Source organism: Copadichromis virginalis, linkage group LG4 (assembly GCF_057382275.1).
Source record: "Copadichromis virginalis isolate Kocher_CV1m ecotype Utaka linkage group LG4, C_Virginalis_male_GT1.1, whole genome shotgun sequence".
Classification (NCBI taxonomy): Eukaryota; Metazoa; Chordata; class Actinopteri; order Cichliformes; family Cichlidae; genus Copadichromis; species Copadichromis virginalis.
The window spans coordinates 10,136,111-10,154,230 of record NC_140621.1 but is presented as its reverse complement, the minus strand read 5'-3'; the positions used below and the strand labels follow the sequence as shown (position 1 = coordinate 10,154,230).

The 18,120-nt window shown below is 45.4% G+C and overlaps 2 protein-coding genes across 4 annotated transcripts in view; both read right to left on the bottom strand.

Annotated features, from left to right (window-relative positions):
- The window catches only part of pkn1b (protein kinase N1b), a 45,942-nt gene extending 42,579 nt beyond the window's left edge, over nt 1-3,363 (bottom strand). Inside the window, exons 1-2 of one of the 2 annotated variants that reach the window (XM_085453442.1) lie at nt 3,018-3,363; nt 2,801-2,932 (exon numbers count right to left, since the gene is read on the bottom strand). In XM_085453442.1, coding sequence (XP_085309568.1) covers nt 2,801-2,827 — 27 coding nt within the window. In that variant the 5' untranslated portion in view covers nt 2,828-2,932; nt 3,018-3,363. The remainder of the gene's footprint in view (nt 1-2,800; nt 2,933-3,017) is intronic. The other variant, XM_085453441.1, reaches the window with a different exon arrangement.
- A 3,070-nt stretch (nt 3,364-6,433) lies between these two features.
- Nucleotides 6,434-18,120, bottom strand: part of prr36b (proline rich 36b) — a 39,279-nt gene continuing 27,592 nt past the window's right edge. The window contains exons 4-6 of one of the 2 annotated variants that reach the window (XM_085453438.1): nt 17,831-18,051; nt 12,813-16,148; nt 6,434-9,732 (exon numbers count right to left, since the gene is read on the bottom strand). In XM_085453438.1, coding sequence (XP_085309564.1) covers nt 8,789-9,732; nt 12,813-16,148; nt 17,831-18,051 — 4,501 coding nt within the window. In that variant the 3' untranslated portion in view covers nt 6,434-8,788. Of the gene's footprint in view, nt 9,733-11,659; nt 16,149-17,830; nt 18,052-18,120 lie in introns of those variants that run through there. The other variant, XM_085453437.1, reaches the window with a different exon arrangement.

The following is an 18,120-nucleotide window of genomic DNA, read 5'->3' as shown; positions in this document are numbered from 1 at the left end:
GAAGACCCTGGAAAGGCTAATCCTGGACCAGCTGCGACCCATAGTAAGACCACATCTGGATTCCCTTCAGTTCGCTTATCAGCCTCGTCTCGGAACAGAGGACGCCATCATCTACCTGCTCAATCGTGTCTACACCCATCTGGACCAGCCGGCGAGCACTGTGAGGGTCATGTTTTTTGACTTTTCCAGTGCTTTCAACACCATCAGGCCGACCCTCCTGGGTGATAAGTTAGCAGCGATGCAGGTGGATGCTTCTCTGGTGTCCTGGATTGTTGATTACCTGACAGGAAGACCACAATATGTACGTCTCCCACAGTGTGTGTCTGACAAGGTGATTAGCAACACAGGGGCACCACAGGGGACTGTCCTCTCCCCCTTCCTCTTCACCCTCTACACCACAGACTTCAGCCACTGCACAGAGACATGCCATCTTCAGAAGTTTTCTGATGACTCTGCGGTGGTTGGATGCATCAGCAGGGATGATGAGACAGAGTACCGGGCTGTGGTCGACTCCTTTGTCACGTGGTGTGAGCAGAATCATCTGCAGCTCAACGTGGCAAAGACCAAGGAACTGATCGTGGACTTCAGGAAGACCAGGAAACACTTGACCCCTGTTTCAATCCAGGGGGTCAGTGTTGACATTGTGGAGGACTATAAATACCTTGGAGTACACATTGACAATAAACTGGACTGGGCTAAAAACACCACAGCACTTTACAGGAAGGGCCAGAGTCGTCTCTATTTTTTGAGGCGACTGAGGTCCTTCAACATCTGCCAGAAAATGCTGAGGATTTTCTATGAGTCTGTTGTGGCCAGTGCGATCCTCTATGCTGTTGCATGCTGGGGGAGCAGGCTGAGGGTCGCAGATGCCAACAGACTTAATAAACTGATCCGTAAGGCCAGCAATGTTGTGGGGATGGAGCTGGACTCCCTCAAGGTGGTGTCGGAGAGGCGGATGCTGTCCAAGATAAAGACAATGTTGGATAACACCTCCCACCCACTCCATGACATGTTGGTCAGTCACAGGAGCTCGTTCAGTGAGAGACTGAGATTACCGAAAAGCACCACTGAACGACACAGGAAATCATTCCTGCCTGTGGCCATCTCCCTGTACAACGCATCCACTTAACACACTGTTTGCTGCTACAGCTACACATGTTTCTTTTCCAACTATTTATTTATAAGTGACTTATGTATGTATGTATGTATATATATATATGTATATATTGTACTATTCTTAGTTAGCGTATTGTCTGTCTTGTCTTAATGTTGGTTTAAAATGGAGCACTGTAACAAAAAATAATTTCCCCCAGGGATCAATAAAGTATTCTGATTCTGATTCTGATTCTAATCGCAATTTTCATTTTATGCTGGTGGCAGTTTGAGTAAGGTACTTCTTCTGAAAGCACACATGACTGAAGGCAAACTGAAACGTCTTTGACCCATATTGTCTGCTTCTGTTGATCCAGAGATAGGCAGTGTGCTTTCCAGTAAACATCAAAGGAACCTTGTCCTTGAAAAAAGCCATTAAATGTCAAGGAATACTTGAGCTCTCGCTCACAACAAATGATTCAGCAGTGCTGTATAATTACTGCGATCTGACTAAGTGGATTTCTGAGAGAAACACTTGCTGGTGCCTTATAATAAAACCCAAAAAACATAACAAAAACAAAACATATTTGCACTTGCAGCTGAAGGCCACAGGAAAGACGGGTGTCAAATCAAACACGCGCAGGTTAATGCTTGTGTACAGAAACAGGAAATGTGAGTGCTTTGTGGTTCTAATTGCACGCTGTCACACATCAATCACAAGCCTTTCTTATAGCCATTTCAGCTGTCCACATCAAGTAAAAGTATTTCATACTCACAAAGAAATCTGCACATGCTCTCTGCAGTAGTTTAACTTTGTGACTGGGGTTCTTAACCGCAGAGTGCTGCTGCTTAACCTGCTCCTGGAAAGAGCTGAGCTGAAGCGTCCTTTAATTTTTAACATCCTTCTCCACGGTGTCCTGTGCTGAACTGATACTAGGGTAGCTGTGAGCCAACCACTCCGAGCTAGACCTGCGGCTCTGACACGACAGCACCCTCCATGACCCACCCCTGACTCCACCCGAGGGCAACTGCTGTGTCCCACAGAGGGAAGTCCTGCCGCTTAATTTGGCAAATCAGAAGTGTAGTAAAACTGGAGTGGAAGTAGAAAGAGCAGCACTTCCCCCCCTGAAAATAATATGACTAAATGCAAATAAGCTGTTTGCAGATGTGGATTGTTTACTAGACTTGGTGCTGATTTTCTAATAGTCCAAATAGAAGGTCTTTAAAAGGCCATGCCAGGCAGCATAGCTTTAAACAAGGATCAAAAGTAAAACGATTCAGTGGATGAACAGCAACTATTTCCATCTTTGACTCTGGTTCAGCTTTTCCACTCACACGACTCCTGGATGCTATCAGCATCTGAGCTGAGATAAAGTCTTTTAATTAACTCTGGCACATCTCTCACTAAATGTAATTAAGCTGTCTCGAACTGTGTATAATGCAAACTGTAGCCTCTAGCATTTTGGGCAATGAGTGGGCATTACCTGGTACACTTTTTTTGGGGGGGAAATGTGCCTTTTATAAATCTCAACTCTGTGGATGTACCCCAGCAAATTCATCATCAGGCATCAAAAACATTAAGGTAATGTTTGCTATCACAGACGCCACACATACAGCGAGCTTGTAGTGATGGGAGTCAGCTAAAAACACATATGTGCATGCACACAGCAGCTTTCACACAGCAAGCAGGGAAAAGTTGGAAACTCACTTGTAGCTCACTGAGATTGGCCATCATGCCAGCGACAAATGAGATGACTTCTGCTACCGTTAGTCTTACTTTACAGCCCTCGGATCATTGCAGCGCCAGTGGATAAATGCAAAGAGTCCAACGTTGGAAGTCCTGTAAAAATAATAATAAGTTTAAAAAAATAATCCGTGTAAAGGCGCAGTCTGATGTGGGGAAGGTGGGTGAATAAAATGCTAACATGGTAACGTCTGGAAAAACGATAGAGAAGCAGGTGGACAGTGGAGAGAGGGGCAGACCATCACCTCCTGGTAGCAGGACGTTAACTCTCGGACTCCGGGCTGCATCACGCAGACAGTGCGGGCTGTCCTGGAGTAGTGTGAGGGAGAGCGCTGCTGCGGGGATCCTTCTCATCGTCAGGGGAGGAAAGCCCTGTGAGGAAACCCAACACCCGCCAGGATTCACTGAAACACCCAGCTCTGCTGCCTGGAGCAAACAGAGGCCATCTTCTCCCCGAAGCGATGCGCTCCGGCTCGGCTCTGCGGGAAGCTGGGAGCCGGTTACTGTTGCTGCTGGGTAGGGAACACAAGCGCTGAAGGAATACAGAGAATATAAAAATGGGACTTCCTGCTCTGACCTTCAAAATAAAATACGCATCGGCGATAACACGCAAGGTGCACGGAATGCAAAAGAAATTTGGTTCTTACAAAACTTTAGGTTAAAATAACCGTGTGGAGACTTTCTATAGCTGCCACACTCACAGTGACATTTGTATAGAAACTGGAGCATACGCACAGAATCGTTTCCAAACCATTAAAACAAGCGTTTATTTATTTTTAACCAACTTACCACAGAACAGGAAGTCAGTAGTCTGAGTACACAGGGAGAATGAATAGTACACATAACAGACCAGTCACACAGGACAGACAGTACTGCATTAAACACTAATGCTGTGCTATACTGATATTTGTGGTACAGATCTGACACCAAGTAAATAAATAGTTAACGCAATACACCGTTCAGCTTATTGTATATTTTGAAAACCTCGTATGTTTTTCTCTAAAACACTTAACCTTTCTGCTCCGGGCTATAAATAAAATAGAGGTGACAGTCAACACAAAAAGGCTCAGACATTTTTCACAGTGCGTGTTTAAGTTTTTTATTTTATTTTATTTCCAAAAATAAATGTGTTCAACATAATCCAGTGGGCCACATACCGAAGTTAGAGGATAGAGACAAAGTATCGATCCTACTACGCTAGTATCAATCCGATGCCATTACCAGCGCTGATACCAATACTATCAATATTTGGATCGATTCTCCCACTTCTATTAAACACAGCGGCATAAACACACTAAAGAGGAGATATCACTGTTTGAGCTCTTGTGGGAGCATACGGCATTTATTTCGAATTGTATGTCCCAGTAGTTAATAAATAATCCCCCCATCAAACGCTTTAATTTGGCAGCGAAGTCGTGTGGGATTTTATTTTGAAACCAGCACAGCCTGGATCTGCTGTTATTGCGGACTTCTTTGGTCAGCTTGACGCAGCTGGAAAGAGGCGCAGACCGTTGCGGCAGCCGAGCGCCCTCCTGCTTTCATGTGAGACCTGTTGATCACATTTGAACGCATCACCGTGCTAACCTGGTTGTAGGAACACTAAACTTCATACAGTCAGTGTGTGACTGTATGAAGTGTGGATCTGTTGAATTTGTGCACTGCAGCTTACTGTGTAGGCCTGAGTTAAAATCAACTGATGATGTCTCTTCTTCTTATAAAATCAGTGTAATGGCCCTTTAAGCTGCTATAAAGGAACTATCAGTTCATTTATGTTTATTTATGTATTACCAGTGTATTGCATTCCTTCTCTTCTACAGGATCAAACAGCTCCTGGTGCCATTGCCAAATCATGCCAGAGGGGAAGACTGGGCTGCTTACCCTGAACACTACAGCTGTAGATGAATGATGAATTGCGAATTTGATGTCACTGCAGCAACAATATGACCACTGTGCAGCCAAATCTCCTCAGTCAAGACAGAAGGAAGAAAAACTTTGAACCTCTTTCTTATTCATGCATTACATTATTATGAATGAACCACAATGCACACTTTGTGAGTGAACATTTTTAATCAGGTACCCAAAGAGTACAGTTTTGTATATATGCCGCTTTTTATTTAGGACCAAATAACCAGGCCAGCGTGGTTTTTTATTATTTATGCTGTTCTGTGTGTTTTTCTGCCATGTCAAGCTATGCTGTCAGCTCTCAGAGAATAATGTGACCTCTGACCCTGCATGCTAAACGATGTTCAACTAGAAAAATTGTAGAGGGTGAAGGCAACAGTGATCCTTGTGGTAATCGTAACACGTGGATCATTATGTCCATATTGTCCTCTATATCTCACTATATTGTCACATACCTGACACAGACGTTGTTAAGGTTAGTTGATGTGTGAGCCGCCACAGCTTATGTTACACACTGTAGCTCATGTTGTGAGGTAGACTTGCTGGATTCAAACCTCGACCTGTTGTTCCAAAGATGCCACTACACCATCCAGCTATGTGTGACATGGTTACTTATTGTGTCATTTCGTGTAATTTCAGAAACCGCTTATGTCATATTAATGGCAGGCATCCTAGAAAAGCGATCACTCCCATCGGGATGCGAAATGGGTCCAGACTATACCAGCAAAACAAAACTCCTATTAAAAAGATAGCAAATATAGTTATTTCTGTTTAGAAGTTAATGAGGTTGTACTGTATGTATTTATTGACATGTTAATCTGCAAACTTACTGAACTTTAGATATGTAGTGAAAAAAAGTGTGATTTTGCATCTGAAATGTAGCTGAGTAGAGGCTACATTTAAAATACAATGGAAACAACTTTAAAGAACTACAAACTATAAAAGGGTTTGATGACACAGCGAGTTCACTCACCTTGGTCTAACAAACCCAACAGACGGCTGAGGGAGACATACAGGGTGAGTGCAGACTGTGTACACCCACACTGTCTTTGTGGATGGATTATGGCTGAGCTCAGAGTGCAGGAGTAGAACTGGATTTTATTTGTGATACAGATTTCTGTATGAACAGACAACTGGTGATATTTGGACCTGGGATTTTTATGGAAAACAATATTTTCCACTAAGCAGTGCAATCATATGTGTAATATGTGCCATCTACAGTGTACACACAGTCTTCAGGTACTGGGTTGGACTCCCTTTTGTTTTCAGAAACACTTCAATACTTCACAGCACAGATTTGTCTGTTGCACTTCCGTGATGTTCCACCTCATCCCAAAGATGCTCCATTGGATTGAGATTTGGTGGCCGTGGAGACTTGTTGTGTTCAAGAAACCAGTTTATGGCGATTTTAGCTTCGTGACACTGTGGTCATAAGAGATGGGCATGGTCAAAAACAATACTAAGTTAGGCTGCAGTGTTTAAACAATGCTTAAATTAAGAAAGCAGCTGGTGAGTGTACATTGAGTTAACCCCTCATTGGCTACCCTACACATGTAACCCCGAGCAAAGGTCCTCTTCTCTTCTGTATGAAAATAATCCGACTCAGTGTTTTTGAGTAGCTGCTTCTCATTTACATCTTTTTTAAAATTGTTTGTTTTTCAAATGACGTGAATTTTAAAACAAGACTATAACCAATTGATTTAAAGCAGTTTTATTTACTATTGAAAGCATAAAAGTTTTGACATTTTATACTTTAAAATGATCTGGAACACTGGCACAACAAAGAAAGCTTCTCCAGTACTAAAGAAGAGGATGACGATCACTCGCACACTGAATATCAAAATACTGAGAATGTAAACAGCAATTTTGTATAGATTCATATGAAATTCAATAGCAAAGGTACACAAAAATATCTGTGTAAAGTGGCTTGAGGCGGAGTAGACTGTACTTTGACAATAAAGGTGCACATATAAGTCTAATCACACATGCACTAGTTAAGCTTGCTTGTATGTTGGTCTTTTCAGAAAAAACAAACTCTTAATGATATGATAGAAAGCAGCATACGACAGCAGAGGCCACATAACACATGCATAGTCCAGCTGTAGTACAAATATTTTTGGAAAACTATATTCTGTATGCACTTTGAAATATAATCTGCTTTTTACAATATTCATTTAGGATACTTCAGAATCATATAAACGGGCACTTTGCTTACAGTAGCAGTAGATAAAGGAAAAGCCTATTAGCTATAACACAAATTAAATGATGTCACTGCAAGAGATTCACAGGCTGTGTAAGTGGAAGAATGGGTCAGTGTGCCACACGTGCTGTCAACAGGTGGCAGTGTTTCTTCACTTCGATCATCCCAGACAGACATCACCTACCTTGTGCAGACACAAAGAGAAACACAGGTGCTTTTTTTCTCTTCACTCAACACATTTAAATATCAGACAGGCTGCTATGTTCTCATTACCTGACTGATACAAGTAAACACCTCTTTTAAAAAATATGATAACAAAGGGAAATATATAGAAACTCTTCACAGACTATATTAATATACTTAATAAAAGAAATATAGAGGTTGGTACTTGGCCTGCCCTCCACCCTCCAATCCCCACAGCCTCAGAGTGGGTGCATTGTCTCATCTCCGCATCTCCTCTTCTTCTCCCCCCACCATGATGTCATCTGTAACCTCGGAGACTCCCTGAACACTGGGTGACCCAGGAAATGAGGTTATAACTTCGGAATGTGTGAGGGGGGACAACTCTTCCCCCCGCCAACCAGCCCTGCACCCTTGTACGCCTTCCCTCACCCCTCACAGCAGAACAAGGAGCGCCCTTCTTCTCCTTAACGCCTCCCTCTTCCTCCGTGACTGACAGCTCTATTAAGTCCATGAAAACCTGCTTGTCGAGTATAGTCACAGTAACACTGAGCAGAGACTGGTGTTTGTAGGGGGACACAATACACCGATTTAGGTATTTCACTATGGGGATTTGGGGAGATGTAAAAGCCCAGAAAAAATATTCATCTATCAACAGTACTGGCTATGTAACACAACACTACTTACCTGTATAAATACTTTGGCAAAGACCATAACAGCGAATAAACAACGGTAGAAAACCAGTGCAATTTGTCATAGCTCAGTCTCTCGTTTGAGAGAGCGACCAGTGTTTGGTCTAGATACAAAAGAGACAACAACGTGGAGCGCTGCACCCACACGACACAAGAGACAACAGGGCTGCTAAAGTAGCGCATTTCAGAGTAAGACAGCTGAGGACAGATGTTAAGTGCTTCTGGTAAGGAGAACATGCTCTAATGTGAGGCGACAGTATGACAGTATGCATGTCTGGGTTACAGTAATCAATTACATGGGGTCATCTACAGCGAATATGTTCTACTACAAGTAATGACATCTGTTGAAGACCAGGTTGGTATGGTCTTATGGTTAAATCAAGTATCCGGCTTAACCGTAAAATTCTCGTATGGCTTCATTAACGATGGCACATTAAATTAAGCAGATCAGATCTGTGAGAGGAGTTCAGTCGTATGATGCACGCTGCTCATGAATAACAGCGTGAGATTTTGGCACAGCATTAGACGAGTAGATCAATATCACCCTTTTGGCTCTGGTGTGTGGCTGTATGTAGAAAATGCTTCCTGCAGCTCTCCTATTTGTGTTCCAAGCCCCTCCCATCGGTGAACCTCATCACATGAACTCAGAGCCTCCAGAAATCCACACCAAATCCTGGTGTCAGCAGTTCATCACACAGGAGGGGACCGTTTAACCCCATCAAATAAAGGTCAGTTGTCGTCTTTGTGCTTTGCTTCCATACAGATTTATTTGTGAGCTTATTTGGATACATTTCCCTCCATCTTTGCCAGTAGATTTCAATTTCTTAGAATAACTGTGGCTCGACTGAGCTGAACAGCAGTGAGAGTCGTATCAATCTTCTCACCTAACCCTGTGCCAAAAATTAAAAACAGATATTCATAAATATGTGAAACTGTTCCTCGCACCGATTTATTGATGTGCTTCTCCGCCTCCCTTGTTCAGTGATGGGTCTCCACCTCGACCACAGTCCAGTCACTGATTGGGGAGCTGCCCTGGCTGTCTGGGGAGTAGCTGCTGACAGATGTGACTGTAGCGGTAGGAGGGCTGAACTGGGGAAACAAACTGGGCCACATGCTGCTCTCCAGGGGGCTTAGGGTGCCCCCGGTCCCCACAGGGAGGAGGAGGAGCGGAGGGCAGTCTGTATCACCAGACAGCACCATGGTCTGGTTGATGAGCTGCTGGACCATGTCCACCTTCTTATTCCATTCCAGTTCTTGTGGGGGCACCAGGCGCAGGTGCTGCTGCCGGTGGGGGGACCGCCCCCTCCTTCTCACCTCCCCTCTGGCTTCGTCCTCCTCGTCGCTGGTTTCCATGGCTTCGTAGATGGTGCAGAGCCCCGAGGAAGGGGAGAGCATCACTCCGGTCGGGCTCCTCCTGAGCTGCTGTTGCTGCTGGATCTGTTTCTGCTGCATGCGGTACTGCTGCTCCAGCTCCAGCTGCCACTGCAGGACCTGCCTGCGGTGGCGGTGCTCCTGCTGTTGCTGCTGCAGCTGCAGCTGGAGGAGCTCCCTGCGCTGCTTCTCCAGCTGCTTCTGTTGCTCCAGCCTCAGACGCTCTTCCTCCAGCCACTGCCTCTTCTGCCTCTCCTGCACCTGGCGCTGCTGCATCTCCCTCAGCTTTTCTTGGTGTTGCTCCAGCCTCTTCAGCTGTTCTCCGCCAGCGTGACCATCAGCAGCAGCAACGGTCAAAGATGGAGGGGGAGCAATTTTGGCAAAATGGGCAGCAAGAGTCGGATCAATGGGCCTCCTGTTGCCCGGGACCATTGCCAAGTAGTGACCATTCGCTATGGGAGCTGCAGCAGTGTGGTTCTGGTTCTGGTTGTCTTCCTGTGAGTGTTTTTGCCATCTGTGAGCTTCATCCACTTCATATCTCTTCCAATCTCCTGTGGGACAGTCAAGATCACTTGGTGCATCCGTTATAGATGCATGCATCAAACAGAACGGGTGGTACAACAAGGGGCCAGGAAGGAGGAGAGATCTGACACAAATGCAAAAAGGTGTAACAAAAAAAAAAAGGAACAAAAAACAAGGGAAGGGGCTTCCAAAATAAAAGCGATAGAGGATGCTGAATACCGCAGCTACAAACCGGTACAATGAAACACATCACACAACACTCAGTGCAACATGTTTCCTCTAATGTCACACCTTTGTATCATATAGGACCACTCGGTTGAGTAGTCTGCACCAAAATCCCAGTCTCACATTTGAGGTGTCATTCTCAGGAACATGATGTCTGTCATGCAGGACAGTGGTCATATATGTGATTCACAGTAGAGTACAGACAACGGGCACATGGGATAGAACTGATAAAAAATATAATCACAGGAAGTTGATCATATCAAGATAATGTGTGGTTTTAATCATGTGGAAAAGTAACTTCAGTGTACGGTAGAAGAAACGGTATAATCACTGAAGTATAATCACCAAGTCAGGGAAGCACAAACCTGAATCAAGTCGTTCATGGTCTCATGAATGTAAATTTAGTGTTTAGGAAATGACAAAAGCTGGTATTTTAGAGACATCTAAGCTACAGCTGTGTCAGTGTGTGTGCTGTGGGGTATGTTCCGGTCAGGGTTTCAAGGAAGAGCACGAGGCCAGACCAGAGAGGAGATGGTACTATTTATATCTGCATATGTAGCGAACGAGGATGCAGATTCACCTCATGCCCTTCTGCGCATCTGATTGGCTAAACTCAAACAGGACCTGCATTTTAAGCAGCACGAGTCATCCAACTGTTTTATACCTGCAAGCTTCTTTGCAGCCCACCTCCATTGAAACCTCCCCAGTTTATATCACGGCTGACTTAATGTCATGTTCATCATAAGTGATTTTTCTGGAGGTGGGGGGCTTCTTGGCATGTATGTAAATAAAGAGCAGAGACGCCCCCCCCCCCGTTGTGCATTACTGCAGGAGGGAGAATAATCAGAAATGATGCTAAATGTGTTCTGTACAGTTTTTGAGCACTGGTAGCCCGATGAATTCATGCCTGGGCCCCTTTATCTTTGTGAAACAATGGGTACAATCTGCTACTACAGCTGTGACAACTGATGGTGGCAATGTGACAAGAAGTGTAGCAATGTGCTTGTGCAAAGACGAGGAGGAAGAGGAACTTTAAGCGATCTTCTTAAATGCTTGTTTGTAGTGTAGGAGTCCCATTAAGCTGACCTTCTTCTGATTGGCTGCTGCTTTTCGGTGGGGCTTCTGTGCCAAGTCAGAGCTGTAAGCCTGACGTGAACATATTAAGGTCATATTAAGGAAAAGTATATTTTGAGGTTATTATACAGCTCTAGGAGTAGAAAACTATCTGAAACAGAGTATTTAGAATGCTTCTACTGACCATACTTAATACTGTGGCCATGTTTAATGTGAACATCCACCAGTGTGTGACAGTGTGTATGTGACGGAAAATCATAATAGATCCATTTAAATGTTTTTGAGGTGTGACAAATGCGTCTCTCACAGAACAGCTTTGTTTGTTTACAAGAACTTTAAGTGAGAGAGAGTGTCAGAGAGAGAGTGCGCTGAACATTGTGTTGGCGGATCTGAAAAGTTGACAAAGGTGTAAGCGTGCTGAAGATCTTGGATCGCCTTTTTACTTTGACCAAAATTCCATCTAGACACAACACCATTGAACAATGGCCACATCACTTCCTGTTTAACAGCAGTTCCCATGGCGAAGAATAAGAGACGCCACTTGGGAAATACTGTTGCATAAACACACACACACACACACACACACACACACAAACACAAGGAGACGAGTTCAGACATGCTCGGATCCATAGGGAAAAAAGGAAACAGGAACAAAAATGCCTTGCAATGATGTTTTAATGGAATTTTGAAAGATAACCTAATGTGAACCATTCATTTCTGAACATCATGTCTAGTGTAGAATTGTTGCAAATTTCCAGGTAGTACAGAGTCTTTGTTAATTAAACATGCAATATACTGTTGAAATAGTAAACCAAACGCCCACTATGAAAAGGTTTCAGAGAGTGTAAAGCTGTGATGTGGAGCTTATGTAGCGTCTCATCACGAATAAAAAGGCTAGCCGTTAGTCTCTTCTTGGAACACAAATGATCTGCTAACTGAGGCTCGAAGCTTGAAGCCACTTAACCAAACGCCTGAAACACATACCGTACGTGACTGCACGTTATATACCTTAACAACCTATGCAAAGAGCAGTAGAACCTCTTGAAGCACACATTAAAAGCGTCACCAACTGCAATCTATTGACCGCCCCCCCCGCACACACACCTACTTCAACTAATCCGTAACGGCAAAATGAAACCTGCTGTGTTAATATCTAGCCTTTATTTTGATAGCTAAAAGTCTTGAAAGCAGAAGACAAACAAATAAAAGAAAAAAGCGACTATCGCTATGGTGCTGTTGAACATGGAGTGTGTGTACACAGGGAAGGGGAGGACCAGGTTTTAACAGAAACCAAAACAAAACAAAAAAACCCCAAAAAATAAGCAAATACAAAACAACAACAAAAATCATTGACATTTGATTGGTAAAAACAGTAGGATAAATACACAATGAGTCCATATTATTCCGTCTGTGTGTTGTCTTTTTTTTTTCCTTTTCCTTTTTTCGGTTTAAAAGCTCAGTCACATTGGACCAATCAGTCAATACCCCATCAGGGGCTACAGAATAAGCAGGGTTACTTAAAAAGAACATCCTACTAGAAAAATGGAGTTAAGCCATACACTCATAACCGTGACCATAACAGTATGAAAGAGGGAGGCTTCATTTAAAAATTGCTACAGTCATTTTTTTTCCTTCTCCTTTGTTCATTTTTTTAAAATCTTTTTTCCTACAATCTTGCTCTCCTTTTTTTTTCTTCTTCTAACCATCTAACCCAATTGGAGAGAAAACAAAAGAAGAAAACGGGTAAAAGGGGGAGGGTTGCAGGGAAAAGGTGCATTCCGGGGGGTAACAGGAGGGACTTATACGTTACCTGCCAGAAAACTATCAGTCTTATCAGATATGGTAGAGTAGTAGGATGCCTGGTTGTCGCCGGTGCCTCCAGATTCCTCGGCCTCGACTGGATCGATGTCCTTCAGCTGGTCTGCTGCAATCTTCCCTCCCAGCATGTAGTGGTGGTCATCTAGACTGGGATGGTTGTCCTCCGGGTGACCCAAAGGCATCAGATCCACAGATCTGCCCAGCAGGTCCTCTGCAAGGGCAGAGGTGGCAGCTGGTGGCAGCGTCAGCTCCTTGATGAGGGAGGGGTCTTTGGCCTCCTCTGGCAGCTGCTCCTCGTTTTCCAAGGAGAAGATTCCAGGGCTCTTCCCGCAGCTCTCAGCCATGGAGTGGGCGTTGGAGTTGGATGTAGTGCAGTCGAAGCCGTAAGACGCTACAGAATTGGCTGACTGAGGGGTGGCCCCGCCCCCATCCTCCTCACCCTCCCCAGCTGGTGTGTCCCCAGCCTCTTCGTCCTCCTCGAGAGCGGGCAGGCTACACGTCTGAGGAGGACTCTCAAACCCGGCACTTTCATCTACCATCATGGGTGCTTCAGGGTCATTTATTTGCATCTCCCCTTCTGTATCGCTGGCCTCGTCTCCCGAGGTGGAAGGGGAAGAAGGGGCGGATGCAGGAGCAGTTGGGGGTCCGGTGCCCAGGACCTCGTCGGCGGGGAGCGTCTCGGCTTCCTCCTCTTCTCCGTCGCCTTTTTCTAAGTGAATACCGAGATCCTGCTCCATGTCAGGCTGAACCGAAGCAGGCACTGGGGTCTGCTGCTTGTCAGAGCGGGACTCGACTCCAGAGCTGCTGTCATAGTCACGGAGTTCCTCTGGTGTGCTTGTCTCGCTGCTGCTCTGGGCTGCCAGAGCCGTGCCGCTTAGAGTGCTGGACTGGGACATGCCTACAGGTGGGGCAGCAAGTAGGGTGGGAGCCTCTGCAAGAACTGAGCCCTTCGTCTCCTCATATGATGACTGATGAAGGTTGGTTTCTTGCTCCATCTCAGGAGCAAAGGATGGGGCGCTGACGTCCAAACATGCCTGGGCAGGAGACTGGGTGGGCGCTTCAGACTCAGCAGCACCGTGGTCGGACACAGGGCTGGGGGAGGAGACGGAGAGCAGTGAGGCTGGCTGAGCCCAGGTATCACAGAAGGGGTTGGTCTGGCCCCAGGAGGATGCAGGGATGGAGGGCGGAGGACCCGATTGATTGAGGTTATCTAAATGTGCCTCCTCATTAAAGTCATCCTCATTCTCACAGCTCTCCATCACTCCTTCACTGCGCATTTCCACGTCTTCATCCTCTTCCTCATCTTGCCCTTGCTCCTGGAAAACTTTATGGTGTTCGTCTACCCTCTCAGAGCTCAAATCCATATCGTCCACCCGCTCATCCTCATCATCCTCGTCCTCTTCTTCATTGGCTAGGGTTTCCACATTGGGAGAACCCATGAGGTTACCATCTCCCTCAGAACCACGGAGGCTAGTGTCAACCAGGGCATCTGAACTCTGGGTGCCCTCTAGAATTGCGGTATGCTGGGTGCTACTAAGGTCTGAGACCCCCTGCTGTCGGCTGCTGGTGCAGCTGCTCACATCCTCGGAGTCCATCCCAGACAGCAAGTCGTCACCGTGCCACCCTGTTGAACCTCCAAAGGCAGAGGAGCGCACTTGGAAGTCGTCAGAGGGCTGAGACGTGCTCATGTCAGTGATCAAAGACGAAGGCTGATAGCCCAGTCTCCTTTGTTCTTCATCATCATCATCCTCTTCCTCATCATCATCCTCGTTGATTTCCTCATCAGCCTTTTCCACGGCCTCCTCCTTTTCATGAGGAGAGATCAGGCCTCTGGGGCTGAAATCATCCAGAGGGGAGGCACCCAATAAGTGAGGTTGCACTGTGTTATTAAAGGCCTCGGGAGCTGCGGGGGTATGCATAAACAAGTTTTCCTTCTCTTCTTCTTCCTGCTCTTCGTCCTCTTCCTCCTCTTGTGTCTCCTGAGCCTCAAACTGCTGGCACTGTTCCTCTTCTCTCTGGAAGTTCATCATACTGCTTGGGCTTTGGTTTATGTTCCAGGGATCAGAGTGGACATGGGTGCCCAGGAGAGAGTAGGCATTCTGTTGGTCTCTGACAGGAGAAGCAGGGCCTTGTGGGGAACAAGGAGGAGACATGACTGTAGTACCCAGGGAGTCGTTGGCAGGCTCCTCAAATTTGAAAGGATCTATCTGTGCAGGGAGCTGAACACCACACACTGCTTCATGGACCGGTTCTGCCTCCTCCTCTGCTGGTGGGTCAGACAGGAGATCTACAGATGCCTCGGGGGATGGTTCTTCTTCTTGATGTGAAATTAGTTCTTGTACAGGTTCTGGTGTTGGTTCTCTTACGGGCTCTGGTGAAGGTTCCCTGACAGGCTCTGGAGTAAGTTCTCTTACAGGTTCTGGTGTAGGTTCCCTTGCAGGTTCTGGTGTGGGTTCCCTAACAGGTTCTGGTGTGGGTTCTCTTGCAGGTTCTGGTGTAGGTTCTCTTGCAGGTTCTGGTGTAGGTTCCCTGACAGGCTCTGGTGTGGGTTCTCTTACAGATACTGGAGTGGGTTCCCTAACAGGTTCTGGTGTGGGTTCTCTTGCAGGTTCTGGTGTAGGTTCCCTGACAGGCTCTGGTGTGGGTTCTCTTACAGATACTGGAGTGGGTTCCCTGACAGGCTCTGGTGTGGGTTCTCTTACAGATACTGGAGTGGATTCCCTGACAGGCTCTGGTGTGGGTTCTCTTGCAGGTTCTGGTGTAGGTTCCCTGGCGGGTTCTGGTATGGATTCCCGTGCGGGTTCTAGTTTTGGTTCACAAACTGATTCAGCCACTGGTGCACAGACTAGTTCTGGTTCTGGTGTGAGCTCTGCTGATTTTTCTTCAGGAGTTGTAATGGATGGCTCCACAGCTAGTTCTGCAGGAGGCTCTGGTTGTTCTGGCACAGCAATAACAGCTGCTGTGGCAGCAATCGCTGCTGCAGCAGCTACAGCTGCGGCAACTTCCTTTTCAGGTTCAGCGGCTGTGGCAGCTTTAGGGGCGCGTTTAACAGGAGTTGGTGTGCTGCTTCCCACAGTTTTCTTGGGGCTGGAGGTCTTGGTTTTGGAGCCAGGAGTCTTAGCTGGTGTAGGCTTGCTCTCTTGTGTTTTGGGGCGGTTAGGTGTTTTGGTGTCTGCTGGCTTGTTAGTAGCAGGCTTTTTGGCAGTGACCTCTGATTTTGAAGCGGACTTGGAAGTCTCGGATTTTGCCGACTTCGTTGTAGAAGAAGGGCGAGTAAGGGGGGAGTCTGCAGGCTTTTTGGCTGCTGGCGTGGAGGGTTTGGTGACATCTAGAAAAAACGCACAAAAGCACACAAGGGGTGGTTTAACAATGTGATATTGTAGAAAATTAAAACACATCATTGATGATTAAACCCACAGTGTAATGTTTAACACATTTGCATAATGTACAGTCAAGACCCAGAAGAAAAAACCTTAGAAGGGTTGTGTCAGGAAGAATATCCCCTATAAAAATCTGCTAAATCAAACAGGTGGATCCATCTGCTATGGCAACCCCTTGTAAACAGGAAGCAGACAAACAACGTTTTATTGATCCCTTCAAAGTCACCACTGAGTTTTCTGTAGTTAACACTGTAATCAGGCCAAATATATGGAATATAAAATTGAAATTAATTAATTTATTCATTTATTGTGAGATCTCAGACCCATAAAACACATATCAGTCTTACACATAATTATAACATACTAGAGCGGGCAGACATAAACACATTTTATGTTTTAATGTTTTATTTTTACATCCATCTGAGGAAATGATGTGATCACTTTACTTTGGACAACACTTCACTCCTGTTTTTAAAGTTCAGCCACTGCTCACCAGCCTGTTTTGTCACAGGAGGGCAGACTGTACAGGTTGCTGTGACGAGTATCAGTGTCTCTGATCCTGTTTCAAAGCCAGAATTCAATGTCTTGTTTTGCTCTAGAGTTCTGCTGGAGGGCCACTCTAACCAGACTGGTGCTGCTTGGAGTCTGTCCACAGGATGAGGAATATTTTGCAGTGGCCGCTCCATTCCTGATAATTACAGTCTGTACGGTACAATTTACTTATTTATTTAAGACTAAGAAGTGTGACGCCTTTCATGTGCATGCATATGTGTGTAGTTAAAATGTACTCCTACAGTACTTCTCTATCTCCACTCCATGATATGTTAACAGATGATCTCCTACCACTCTTACACCGATGACATCCAGCTGTACCTTCGATTTAAAACCTGGTGATCAGACTTGTGGATGCCTAAAGTGGCAGTGACAATGTCATGCATTTGACCCAAAACATGAATGAAGTCTTAATATTCAGCTCTGCTACTGCTCCAAAACCTCTTTGTCTTTGGTTTAAAAGGCACAGCTGCCAGTGGTGGGCTGACAGCTGATGCTAACAGTAGTTGTATTGTTCATTTTCTCTTTGTGGTTATTTATTTTCCCTTTTGTCCCAGTAACACAGACAAAGACCTTTAACACACCGTCCCTGAATAAACACTCATTCAGAAGTCCATTTTCCCAGCGCACAGCAGGGAAACACAGGTGTTACTAATGACGTTAATTAACGCTCATCTGTATTTAGTGCAGAGCTTTTATCAAAACGATTATTCACCCCTGTGTTTACCTACTAGTGCATGGAAAACGTTTGTCAGAAACATCATCTCGACTCTTGTTTTGTTACAGGTAGTCCTATTTCCTCTGCAGCTGGTGCAAAATGCGACGAGCAGGCTTCTGTACAGACTAGCACCCCATCACAACTTTTCCAGATCTGCTTTTTCATTCATTTATTTATTTATTTTTAATCAAGGGGTGTCAGTTGTTAGCCCAAAACTATGGAAGTACCCATCATCCAGAGCTTTACTCATCACTGGCATCTTAAAAACATCTCTTTTTCTTTTGTGTTACTAGTCATAATACTTGCTATTAATTGGTATCAAATGCTATTGTGTTTCTTTTCTCATTTCTTTTTCCTTACCTTTTTTCACAAGGGTTGTGGTTTTGGATGTTTGAGATGGAGGTTTGCCACCAGAGGGGGTAGTGGAGGTTGGTTTGGGGGTAGCCGGCTTGGCGGCGGCAGAGGGAGTTTTAGGAGTGGCAGGTTTGGTTGTAGCAGGGGAGCTCTTGGCGTTGCTGCTAGTAGGTGGCCGAGATGAGCCCGTGGCAGGACGAGGGGATGAAGTTGTGCCGGTTGTAGGCCTGAAGAGACATAACAGAGAAGAAGGGTTAGCAAATACTAAGCTGCACTACACAATATGTCCAAATCAC